Here is a 13,321-nt window from a genome sequence, read left to right as displayed (position 1 = left end):
AAAACAATCAGACAAGCTCTCCATGGCTGATGTATGTTAAATATTAAAGAGCCATTTTCTACAAAGAAAATGGAGGTTTTAATGATTAAACAAAAGGAGTAACTAAGGTGAATCTGATTGTTTCTGTAATAAGCCTTCATGTGTATAATAAAGTACAGCCATACTAAAAACAATGAACTGTAAACTGAAACAAAAATCCATCATCTACTTGGAAACAGTGACGGGAAAAGATTAGCAATCCATTTATTGTACTGAAATAAAGATAAGTAACCCTGGGAAGATCCATCAGGACCTGAGTATTGAACTCTAAATATAAAGACATTTCTTCATCAGCCAGTGACTTGGAAAAAATGTGAGAAGAGAAATGATTTCAGTTGACTTTTAAAATGGTAATGCTTCAACTGCTTTTAAGTTTTTAAAGATCTGTTTTATGTCAACCTGAGATTCTGGAAGATATCTGAAAGAATGTGTTTTTTTCAATGGATAATTATTACATGAGTCATGAAACAATTATTGCCAAAAGTTTCCTATCGATCTACCGTATATCCCGATTACTGATTCTTTCCTAATACGAATCATACAGTGATTAAAATTTTTTCACAGTGGAACTTAGGTTTGAAAGCAAAGGCTGACATGTAAGGAACACCATTTGGAATCTCCTGTTATAAATTTCACTAAATTCAAATCGGCACATTTCAGAAAAAGAATAAATCATAATGCTTAAAATTAACAAACTCAGACTCTATAGCTTAAAAAAAAATTATACTAATAAAAACCTGAAACCCATTAAAGTAAGTGTTGTATCTTACAAATGGACATCGGCACTAAGTTACCTGGCCCCAGTCCGTCACATTTTATAGGATCTCCCAGGAGACAGATATATTTTGCACGGCTGCAGTTTTAATATTCCTTCGATCCCCTCAATGTTTGCTTATTCTAACTGTTCTTACAGATGATAAAAATAAACAGATCATGTCCTGAAATTAGGAAGAGGGGCCCGTAAATCATTTATGCGTGCATACTCCCAGCAAGTCTTTTTTATAACACAGAACCAACTCACATACCTGAAGCTACAGGTAAGACGCACTTCCTATTGACTGAGGGATCAACAACAACAACCCTCAAGTCCCACTCCTTATTTGAACAATTTCAACATCACGTACAAGGAAAGGTACAAGAGAAAGACTCTACAGTTTTCAGCATTAAGATTTATCATTTTACTCTATATGCGTAGTGATCTCCAGCCAATATACCAAGAATCCAAATCCTTTAAGAAAAAAACCAAAAAAAGAAAAAAAACAACAACAATGAACGACGGGATTTTTCTCATGTTTATGGCTTTGTCCCCTGGCACTCTAAAAATAGATGAGCTCAAAACGTGAGGCAACCGAGGGCAATATAACAGTGTTCAGTCTTAACATTTGCACATAGAGCAAATCCGTACCATTGAACAACTGCTTTAAGATCTCAGAAAAGTACTGGCAGACCTTTAACTCTATGATATTAGCACTCCTAATAACACTACTGGAACACGAAAAGTGCCTGGAAGTGTTTTATAAACTTTAAACCGCATCGGAGGTTACAACTAATTAGTCAGAAACAAAAACCAACTGGGAAATATTTCCAAACCAGATGCTTTGATTATTTCCCGCTTGTCAGTTTTTCCAATCCCCAGAGCTCTAACTCCTAACCTGGCTCCGTGTACCAAGCCATTTTTCTCCCACCATGTTTTCCTGTAAAAATTTCTATTAAAAAACAAAAAAACAAAACAAAAGAAAACACTATTTGGTAACATAAATCTGCCCCTTGTTCAAGAATCCTGGTCTGAAAGATGAAAAACGTGTAACTGTTTTCCAATTTAGGAGTGAAATGGAACCTGCAACCTGGGCCCACAGCCCTAGCAGATAACTGTAAGGTCTATGCCACCCATGGCCGCCACGTGGTCATCTTGGGCCAGTGCGCTGGGAGCTCATACACTTAGCTCCTCCCCCTTCCAAGGAGGTTTTACAAACACAGGCCCCAGCAGCCCATTGCCAACAGCCCTGTAACAGTTCTGGAGGCCGCGTTTGTTTTTCACAATGCTGTGTCTCCAGGCCCTAAGGTAGTGCTGGCCAGAGTGCTCAGCAAAAATCCGAGTGGATTACTGAGTCTCCCGAGTTTTGGTGACTGACCATGGGGCTTCTCACAATGAGCATGCCCATCTTGACAGGCCAGCGAACCAAGTGTGTGAGACATGTTGCTGTAGAAATGACCATGAACGGGGACTTAAAGTCCACACCAACTTGGCCGATGGCACTTGAGAGACTTTGTTTTCTGGCTGTTCCCACTCCATTACACTGCCTGGCCTCAGTAAGATTACATATTGCCCTAAGAGTAAAACTTCTAGCATCTTGTATTTCATAAATCACTCCATGGGTGAGAGGTGGCTACAACTGGTTGGGGGTGGGGGGGGATTACCTATGGCCAAGAATCTGCCTCTTCAGAACTGGATCTCGATAATCAACCATAAAGCTTTGGGAGGAATCTCAGATTAACATTTTTCAAGTACACTGTTTATTTTTAAATAATAGCGTGAGATAAGATTGTGCCACTGAAGTATTACCATTAATTGGGTGATATCAAAGTGCTCCGAGTTTTCCTATGTTTTGATTTCCTGTCTTGTTGAAGACTGTGGAACTGTACTTTGTCAGAGAAGAAGCAGAATTTGTGATTTCTCATTCACGACAGGAATTGCTTCCTTAGGATACTTGGGAAGTTATGAAACATGTTGCAGTCTAATTCAGGGTTTACAAAACTGTTTTTATCTGGGAAAAGGAGCCTGGCTCTCTTCCTCCTGGTCAGGCTTATGTTCCTTCTTGCCCAGTGCCCAAAAAACATCCTGGAAGAGCTCAGAATGGGGCACCAGACTCTTCTAGCTTACACCCCCAATGTGCACCCTCCTCTGCTCTATCACCTCACCTGCGTTTTCTTTTTCTCAAGATCCAGGGAGACTAGCTGGAGTAGAGGCCTGTTAAGGGGGTTCCAACTTCAGAAACCTGGAGCCCCTGTCTTCCTGGCTGCTCACCTCATTACTGCAGGTGCTGCCGATATTGGGCATTTGCGTGACCAGAGAAATCTATTCTCCACTACCTTCTGGAGAACAAGGGAGGCTCTCCACAAAAATGCCTTCCTCCGCCCCTGCCCCCACCAAGGGCCAGGCTCTTTGCCGGCCAGAGCTCCGGCTGGTTGGCAAGGTGCTGGGCGGCGAGTGACTTACCTCCCAGAGATGCTGCGTGTTCCTCACAGCGCCGGCCTGCACCTTCTCCGGAGGCAGGAGGACGCCCTGGAAGGGCCCGATCCAGGTGCCCTGCTGGATCCTCTGCGCCGCGCAGATGCCGTAGGCCAGGCCCGGCACAGTGCTGGTGCACAGGCACACCTCCCTCGGCAGGTCCCGGAGCCACTCGGGCAGCTCCGGCGGGGGCGCGGCGGCCGCGGCGCTGCTGGTGCCCACGAGCCGGCGCAGCGAGTGCAGCGGCCCGTGCATGGGACACTCGCCGTTGCGGTTGTCCGCACACATGTCGCAACCTGCCGGGAGACAGGCGGGAGGGAGGGAAGGAAGAAGGTTAACCTGCCGCTCGAGGCGGCCCAGCCTCGGGTAAACCCCGGGGACAACAACATCCCCCTCCCGGGTAAGCCACCTGCGAGGGAGGTAAGGCCACTGCGAACAGGGGGAGAAGTAACTATGCACCTCTCCCCTGGAAATCGCAGCACCCACATCGGCCTGGTAGGAGTCGAGACCCGGGGCGCCCCAAAAGCCCTGCGAGGTAGGTGAGGATGGCGTTGCCGTCTCTGCGGAGCCCAGGGCTCGCGTCTTGTCCTCTAGGTCTGTCCCTCTCCCCCTCTTCCCGTCGGTCTCTAGTTCCCACTTCCCTTTCTCGGTTCCCAGGTGTTCTCGCTCTACCGGATTTCCAGGTGTGTTTAATACTCGAAAAGAGCGTGTCTCTTGCTCTGTCTTCTGTCTCAACAGAGATTGCACTTTGATCACCCGAGCATATCTGTTTCCCACCTTCTACAATTAAAGAAAATACTTCTAGAATCACCAGGGCAGGTGGGCAACCCACCTAGCACAGAGCGTCCTTCCTACTCCTAGGGACCCCCACACCAGAGGGCGGAGCCGGTCTTGGCTCCCGTGGCGCCGAAACCCCAGACAACCGCCAAAGAGGGCGCACTGGCGCTGGGGTCCCTCTCCAGCCCCGGCAGCACTTGCTCTGGCCACTCCAGCCAGAAGGGCACGGGTGGAAAAGGGGAATGTTCTGGCAGGTTTGGAGTACCTGTCCTGGAGTGCAAACTCCTCCCAGAAGCCAAAAAGAAACGAAGAGCAAATTTAAGGATCAAGATAATGGGTCGTTAAGGATCAGAATAATGGCTCGGTGGAGAGGGCCCCAACTCCCGCCCAGACGACCGATCCCCAGGCTGAATGCGACCATCTTGAGGTATAAGCGAAGGGAAAGCTGTTGTGAAGAGGTCTCTCGCCAACGTTCCCGAGGGTGGCCAGCAGCCAAGGGGATCCCTCACTCTCCTTCTGGGCGGGGGACCTGTGGATGCCCAGTGTCCCTCGACTAAAAACTGGATGGGAAAAGGCCAGGCGGCCGCGGGAAGCAGGGCCTGCGGCGACCGCGCTGTCGGATCGCAGCGCCCTCCGGGTTATTAATGGGCCTGGCGGAGCCGCGGTGTCTGCGCCCGGGGCCCTGCAGACCTGCCTCAGGGAGGCAGCCTGGGCACCCGCCTGCACGACCCGGCCTCCCCGGGGAACCCGCGGCGCCCTGGCGCAACGGAGTCCTATGGCACCGAGCATCAGAGCATGCTCTCAGGCGAGAGCTGGGGCACCAGTGGATACGCCAGTGCTGGATGACGGCTCATCATTGGGATCTCGAAGCACCTCCGCCTAGCTTTGGTCGCTGCCAGTCCTGGTGGATCATCCCAAGTGTGCCCTCTCCGTGCTCAAACAGAGGAAACACCCACGTAACTTCAGACAAAGTGGGTCATCAAGGAAGGAACCCCTAATGGCAACCAGCCATGGTGAGTGAACCCCCCTTGTTTCACAGCAAGCTGAGGGGTGACCATCATGTGAGCATCCTATCTCCGTGGAGAAGGGCTCCAGCTGGCTGCGCCTTCCCCTCAGTCAGCTATTCCCTTACTCCTCCCAAGAGAGCCCAGGAAATGACAGGACCCTCTGACTGCAGCGTCCTGGAGGCGTCCCCAGGCCTCTCAAGTGAAAAGCAACAACCTGGTCCTACAGGCAGGAAGCGTCCATGCCTCTGGACCTCCATCGCACAAAAGCTCCCTCTTCCAGTAACAGACACTAATGTAAATACCGTCAGGCTCTGCTTTTGACTTCAGGGCCTAGATGGAAGGTAGTCCTACACTTACCATACGTCAGCCCTTCCAGATACACTTCACACATCCTCTTAAGCTTCTGATTGTGAAAACAGAAACTTCAAGACAAAGGCGGAATGGAAAGAAAGACAATAAAAACTCAAAGTCACCTGCCGCATAGTGTTCCAGACACCTATCTTGAGCCGAGCAATCACCCTATCATGATCCCTGTTTTGCAGATGACGCAATTTGAGGCTTCATGAGCAATGTCATGAGACCAAGGCTCAGAAACTAGAAAGTGGTAAAGATTCAGTCAGGTTTGCCTGACTCCAAAGCCTCCAGACCTAAAGATCTAGGGAGACCAATGAAAGCTGGGAGAATTGTATACCCAAACTCACAATCGATAGCATTATTTCACTGACAGCACTCTTTGGGAGATGCAAAATTTGCTCTAGCACCGGTCAATTACAAAGATTTCTAGATCTCTCTCCCACACTCTTGGGCTTGGGGCTGTGAGAAGTACGGAAAAGTGAAGAGGTGATGTCTACAATTTTGAATTTTAGTGTCTGACCTCAGAGATGACCGTTCAGCACCTGAGCAAAAAGAACTTAAAACAAATGACAATGAACAAAGGCAACAGGCCCATAAAAATAAAAATAAAATCACCCCAGGGAGTTGCTTAACCCACTTTCCTTTCTGGTTGGCTCAGTGAACCAGGATAAGAAGCAAGAGCATTTGGTATTCATTCCCTATCAGTCCAACCCCAGAGATTCTGTCAACTTCCAACGTCTCCACCACGTTCAATATCACACCAACTACATCAGTAATAAAATAAGGAGGAAAAGTACCAACTCCAGCCACCACCCCCACAGACAGCAAACACACTCCCAGTATTTGTGATGCATGGTAAAACTCTGGCTAGTCCTTTCTTTAAGAAGTCCTCTTTAGATAGCTTTACTTGTCCTCTACTTGCTATGTTTCATTGGCCTCCAGCAGGTGTTGAAAAACCCAGTAGTGGCATTTTGCTGAATCAAAAGCTGAGTTTCTCCCAGTATTGAGAAAACTACCTGTGTGTGAAGTCCACAGCAGAGCAAGAGAGGCCAATCCACTTTAATTACATGAGTCTTAATTTAGAAACCACTTCAGGTTGCATCAAAATATTCTGCTAGAGAAATTGACCAATTACATCTAAACACAGTTCTATCCTGATGCTGTTGTTTTTTACTCTACAAAACCTCTGCCATTGAAAATAATTGGCCCCTGGCTTAGGTCTCTGAGTCCCAAAGGAGTCTGAAGAAGCTTAAAACATGTGACGTAGTACTCAGAGAGTGTTTTCTAGAGACAAGCCATAAACACCTAGAAAAGGTTTGAGGGAGAAGCTAGCTAGACGCCCAAACTACACCCCCCAAGATGAATTTTTTATATGCTGTATATACATGTAATATATACATTACACGCAGCATTCCCTACCACGCAATACATAAAATGCAAGTCCATTGGTATTCATAAAGAGCAAGCAAATGCATGTTCCTCGTTTCTCCTAGAATTAGGGTAATTTTTTGTACAGTTCATAATTATTATTTGCAAAGTGTTTTCTCCATCTGTGAGAAGGACTATCAGATTCTCCAAGCAAGATAGGCTGAAATGCCATTTTAGCACTAGGCAACAGAAGAGACCAGGGTCCCTCCTCTACCTTGAATAGATCTGTTAGTGCTCCTGTTGATGGGTCCCTGAATAAGGGAAGGATGTGTCACCAGGTTCCAGACCTCCCTACTGACTTGTGAAGGCCAGGCCCAGTGTAGTGAAGAGCAGACTCTGACTCTTCATCTCACACCCTAGCACGCTGTTTGAATCTTTTTCCGAGTGCGTGCACTACTTGTGCAAATGCAAATGGAGCAAGTAAAGGGGGCCGAGCAGGCCATGGTTTTCTTCTCTGGTGTTTCATTTCTGGTTCTAGGATTTAACACGTTTCGGGACTTTGTTGCTGTCTGGAGAGGCTGGCGGACCCGCGGGAAGCCCCCGCCACACTAGGCCCTGGCTCCCCGACGCCTCTCGGCCGCCGCCTTCGCCTGCGCCCTCACTCATCCTCTGGAAAAGAAACGGAGGGGCCGCCGAGAAGCCGGCCTCTCCGCCTGGGCGGCGGTAACAGCTAAGCTATAAATCCTCCGCGACCGCCGCCGAGGTCGCGGCCCCCGGTCCCGCAGGCCGAGCGCGGCGGGGCGGGTGCCCATCGATCCCGCCCGGGGAGGCGCCCCGGGAGTGCCGCCTGCTGGCAGCTCCGCGAGAGCTCGGGGTGCGGGCGCGGGGTCGCCGGGGTGCGGCGACGGGGCGGGGGGCGGGCTGAGCCCCGCAGGCCGGAACCTGCCACGCCGGGGCGCACGCCCCCGGGACTCCAACCCGCGCTCTCCGCGCGTCCTCCCACGCCAGCCCCGTGCCTGGAGGGCAGGCACGGCCAGGTCCGCCGGGGGACTCCCCGCACCGAAGTCTGAACCTTGAACGCCCAGGCCCCTGCCCCTTCCGGCCGGCCAAGGCCTTTCCTAGAAAACCAGAAGGGGCCGCCGCCACTGCCGCCCCTCCCACGGATCGGTGCCTCCACCCAGCAGGGGTCTTTTAGGCTCCCCCGAGGGTCTCTAGAGGCACACCCAGAAGGCGAGGCCGGTTAGCCCGGCCACCGGGAAGGGGAGCCGAATGTGGGCGCGCCGAACCTTCTCGAGGACTCTCCCGAGGGGAGTTTAAAGCTCCCCGCGAATCGCGGGCGCGCTGGGCTTTCCCTGTTCCGCCTGGCTGCCGGCTTGGCCCAGGGACCAAGAGGGAGAGACAAAAGGGGGAGGGAGAGAAAGAAGGGGGGAGGCAATGTGGATTTTATTTGTCTTTCGATGACCGTATTAATAAATTAAATGGGAGCGCCAGCGTGTGCGGGCGAGAGAATATTGGGCCGAGATAAACCTCGCCGGCCCCTGCCCCTGCGAGGCCGCCATATACATTGCGGAGATGATGAATAGGAGGGAGAGGAGATCGAAGCGGGCCTGGGCCCACTCCACTCTCTCCTACAAAACTATAGGGCAATTAATTGTGGCTTGTCCCCTCATCCTTCATCTCCTGGTGGCACATATCGATGGAGATTACTGCTGATGGACCATTTTATCACCTTAAATAAACAGTCTCCACCACTCCTAACCTCAATCTAATATATGGCTCTATGTTCGGTTTCAGGGCGCTAGATAACGAATAATGTAAAATAGCTAAATCATGTGTGTTACGGGATGGGGCTGGGCCTGCACACAAGAAGAGAGAAAAGAGAAAAAGAAAAATAGAACAACACAAAAGCCCACACACTGACTCCGAGCCTCCCTCCCACCAGGGACCAGGTCTGAAATCTAAGTCGCAGGCGCTTGACAGCCGGGACGCTGGGCGGGGGTAGCGAAGCCGGTGCCTGGGTGGCAGGAGGACGCCACTGGGGGGTTACTGGGCTCGGGAGCTCCCCAAAACAGGACCTACGTGTCCCAACAGGTTGGGAAGAGATCGGGGAAGGTCAGAAAATACTCACCCTTCTTTCAGCTCTCTAACCCCTCAACAGGACAAACCCCAGATTTCTTTCTCTCCCACAGCCCCTCTCCCCAAGCGCTAGGAAAGGGTGGCGCTACCAACAGGAATGCTTTGCACCCTGCTCCTACATCTGGGCACCTGCCAGTGCTGTTCCCACTACTGTTCCCTGCGCAGCAGGGCTCCCTCTGAAAAAGAAGGAGGCAGAGACCTCCAGCTGGGGAAGTTGCAAAGTGCCCCTACTCCACGCGGAGACACTCGGGGCGGACTTAGCTCCCACCTCCCTTCCCGCACAAAAAAGAATATCTTCACATGAAAGGCATGCGAGGAGGCAATCAGCCCGGCCAAGAGACTGCCCAGTATCATTCGTACAAACACCAGGGGCGCCCTGTGGCCGCCTTTCACTACCTTGCAAGAGTAGTGGTGGGGTCTTAAGCAACGCACCAGCTCCCGGAACCCCACAAGAGGCCAAAGCGAAGGAGCCTGACGTAATCAATGGCTTCGGGCAACCAGGCAGCAAATGCGGGCAGTGACAGAAGAAAAGGAAGAGAGACCCCATCCTCCGTTTCTACTACACAATGCCGACCGGTGTGAGGACGGTGGGAAGAAAACCCAGCAAAGAAGCATTGGGAGAGTCAGTTCAAAGAGTACTTCAATCGTGCGATAAAATAACCCACAGAGTTAGATAAGAGAAATACAATGGAAGAGTTTACGGGGGCTAACTTTTACAGTTTCTGCTGTTTTTAAGTGTGTGTGTGTGTGTGTGTGTGTGTGTGTGTGTGAGAAAGAAAGGCACAGGACCTTCTCTATGGCATTTGCCAAAGATGCCAATAAAGTTTCAAGGTCAAAGGACTGTTAATGATTCCTATGTGTTACTGGGTTGTTTCTCCCAGGCAAAGGGTTACTCTTCTAAAGGGATAAGGGAAGTAAGGAGGTCCCTTTCTTTGCCTTGTAAGAAAAAAGAGAAAATGTCCCAATATCCTTTTTAATATAAAGTAATAAAATGAAGCAATGCTGAGTGGTCATTTCACAGAATTCTTTTAGAGGAAGATGGCAAGAGGCTAAAAGGAAACCAGGAAAACGAGCCGCAGGATAAACAGGCGCTTCCCTCTGCCTGCCTCTCCCCCCACCTCCCCCCACCCCCACCCACTTAGAACCTGGGAATGGGGCGAAGCTGTGGTTTTCACCATCTTTCAAGTAACTGAGAAACTTCCCCCATCTAAGGCAGGGGGGAAAAATGTTTCCCACCCTTTGCATTTCTGTTTTGTTTTGATCCGCTCGCTAGATTAAACTCAATCACTTCTCACTCCATCTTTGCAAAAACACATCCCAAGGTTTCAAAAGAGCGAGGGCTCTTGCCCAGAGAAGTTTCTGATAGAATGGCAGGCCTGGTCCGTCAGCATTACACAGAACGACCTCAGCTTTCTATTTTCTTTCTCAATTGCCCCTTAATTAGGGAGAGACGTGATGTGTAACTCTAATAGGACGATCTGACTGTCTTTCCCTTCGTGTTTTCTGTTTTCCCCTGCACTTGGCACAGGGAAGCCGTCCAGTCCACTCAAAAGGGGATACCAGAAGATTAACACGATAGGAATAATTTAGATAAATCATAAATCATCTCCTCCAGCCAGAGGAAAAAGTTACCTGGGCAATAAACTGGTTCAAGAGCCACATATTAATTAGCAATCTATCCCTGTTCTTTCTCAGATTGATCTAGGTTCTTCTCTGGTGAAAATGCCCTGAACCTCAAGATTGCTCTGCAAACAGTATAGGAGCTCAGGGCACAGCCTGGGCTTTTGGGGTGTACTGCTGGCATTTTTTTCCAATACTCGTTTAATTCAGAAGAGAAACTGCAAGCTCGATGACGCACTCTAAGCCCAAAATCACTATGTTTTACTTAGCGGTCAGAAAATATCTTCTCCAAAAAGCATTTCTTGTCTTTCTTAATTCACAGTTTTTTTTTTTAAAGAACTGCTTTGAAAACAACACATTCAAGAAATTCAGTAGGAGATAAGTATTTTTTTGAAATCCACTAGGACAATATAATTTTCCAAAATTTTCTAAAGCTCTGAAATACAAAAGTCTTCTTAACTGCAGGGCAAATTCGAGTTGAAACCCTCATTTTAAACTGGTACTTTAGCCTCAAACTCTAGAGAGGAAAAAAAGTAAATACAACTGATCTTTTTGTTAGTTGTAATTATCTCCATCAGAAAAATTATCCCCATCTCTTATGAAAAGACTAAAATACCTCCAACGCTAGGGTCGTGTCCAGTGTTTTCTCATCAAAGTAGCGACACCGGGAGCCCTTTCGCTAAAACCCGGAGTTATTTTGTTTTTACAACGAATTAAGAAGTTCTTGGAGCGGGAGACATTCTGCAAGAGGGGACTTATTCCAACGGAGAATGATAATACATGTTTATCATCCACTTTCCTCATACAGAAACTAAATGAAGAAATGAGATGAAAATAGCTGAGTGAGTGCCGATCTCTGGAATCCTGTATCGCTTTCCACCTGACTCTCTTAACCTGCTTTAATAGGCTCTCCAGAGACTCTGGAAGTACACTTAGCACTTACACCAACTGCCTTAGGTGTAAGCATATCATAACTTCTGATATTACGAAAATAACTAGAGACCAAGCAATGCACATTCTTGGTCTTCATTTAGAATTTTGCTTCAAGACCTCCCAATGGACCTGTACTGGTGAGGTCTGAAACTTTGAATAAAGGATCGAAGCGGGAAGGGAACTTCCAGCTTTAATTAGGCACTTGCCATTTACTCGGAAACAAAGACAGCGCACTGTACGAAACTAACTACTGTCACTCTTATTTTTAAAAAAAAGAAAGAAAGAAGTAAACCACCAAGCATGCCTACGGACTGCGAACGTTTACACGATCAAGGGTGCACGGAGAACGCGGGATCCGCAGGGAACCACCCTACCCTGAAGTCGGAAATGTTTTCTCATTAAGCAGTTGGCAATTTTTCTTTTTCCCCTTTTCTAAATAAACAGAAGATCCAAGAATCATGCCTGCCTGCAGGGAGAGACTGACCCAGCGTCGTCCAAAATTCCTACTCCAGCGAGGCCCGGCCAGCCAACAGCTCGCGGCTGGTCCCCTGCAACCCCACGGCCCGAAAATGAGCTGATGCAGTGAACTCCAGAGAGAAGGCAGAGAGAAGGAGACCCAAGCCCTGGGATTCACGCGCCCCAGAAATGCTGAGAGTGCCTCCCGTGTCCCGCTAAGGCCAGGCGAAGTCCGTCTCCCACACTCCCCAGCGTACGCTGCTAGGACCCTCCCGGCCCCGGGCACAATCCCGCGGGAGGGCGGAGATCTGAAAGTCCGGTCCTCGAGCAGCGCGGGTCTTAAAGGCTTGGGGCTGCGAGGCAGGGAATGGGAGGAGGACAAGGTAACCCCGAAGTGCCACCCGGCATCCCATCCGTTCTCTTTCCTTCTCTAACGTCGGGAAAATTTTGCCACCGCAGTCTGGGACGTGCAGAGCCGCGGCCTGGGCCAGCCCACCACCCGGAGTCCCGCTCATCCGTCCCGCTTCCCCGATGGGCGCCCGCGCTCGACGGCGCCAGCGCCCCTGGAGAGCGCGCGCGGGCTGCGGCTACATACGGTTGTTGGGGTCGCTGGTGTGCTGGTTGAGCGGGATGATCTCCATGCGCTGCTGGCCGTACAGGTAATAGTCCAGCTCCTCCGCGCTGCAGCGGAAGCGCGGGGCGCCCCGGGCGTCCACGCCGCTGCCTCCGCCGCACTTGGAAGGCCCCGGGCCCGAGGCGGCGCCGAGGCACAGGTCTTTGGGGGGCAGCGGCTCCGCGGCGACGGCGGCGGCGGCCAGAGGGGCGAACACCGGCAGCTGCGCCACAGGCAGGGCCGAGAGACCCGCCAGCGCGGCGGCGGCGGCGGCGGCGGCGGCGGCGCAGGAGGCAGAGGAGGCCGAGTTGGAGGAGGAAGCCGGAGTGGAGGAGGCGGAGGAGAGCGAAGCGGGCCGCGGGCGCAAGCTGTCCGGCGGCGGCTCTGCGCGCTCCGGGGGCGGCGGCGGCGGCGGGGGCTGGAGGGGCTGCGGCGCGCCCAGGGGACCCGCGGCGCCGCCGCCCTTGAGCGGGCCGCCGCTGCCGCCGTGCGGGAAGAGTTGCTGCCAGTGCTGCAAATAGGCTGGATCCACTTTGAGGAAGGCCGAGCCGCCGGGGTCTCCGGGCTTCAGCATGTCCGACCTCTCAAGCTGGGGGCAGAGGGCAGAGAGGAGGGTGCGCTTGAGCCGGGCCCAGGGCTGGGTGCGAGAGGGGCGGGGAGGATGACCGCCAAGACAGTGGAGCAAGGGCTCAGCCCTGGGCTCCGCCTGCGGCAGCCCGGTTCCCCAGCTCCCTCTTCCCAACTCCGCTGGGGAGCAAAGTTTACTCTGAAGCGGCGGCGCCTCGCGAA

General features: G+C 51.1%; 1 protein-coding gene across 1 annotated transcript in view; it reads right to left on the bottom strand.

Annotated features, from left to right (window-relative positions):
- PRDM6 (PR/SET domain 6) overlaps positions 1–13,106 on the bottom strand; it is a 105,235-nt gene extending 92,129 nt beyond the window's left edge. The window contains exons 1-2 of the mRNA XM_047093914.1: positions 12,515–13,106; positions 3,257–3,564 (exon numbers count right to left, since the gene is read on the bottom strand). Of these exons, the coding sequence (XP_046949870.1) occupies positions 3,257–3,564; positions 12,515–13,106 (900 nt within the window). The remainder of the gene's footprint in view (positions 1–3,256; positions 3,565–12,514) is intronic.
- Between the last annotated feature and the right edge of the window lie 215 nt (positions 13,107–13,321).

The sequence above is a fragment of the Lynx rufus genome, unplaced genomic scaffold (genome assembly GCF_022079265.1).
Source record: "Lynx rufus isolate CCGP_SWC_20201006 ecotype Redwood Valley unplaced genomic scaffold, mLynRuf1.p SCAF_1, whole genome shotgun sequence".
Taxonomy (NCBI): Eukaryota; Metazoa; Chordata; class Mammalia; order Carnivora; family Felidae; genus Lynx; species Lynx rufus.
Note: the sequence above shows the minus strand (reverse complement) of the source record. Positions and strands in the feature narration are given on the sequence as shown.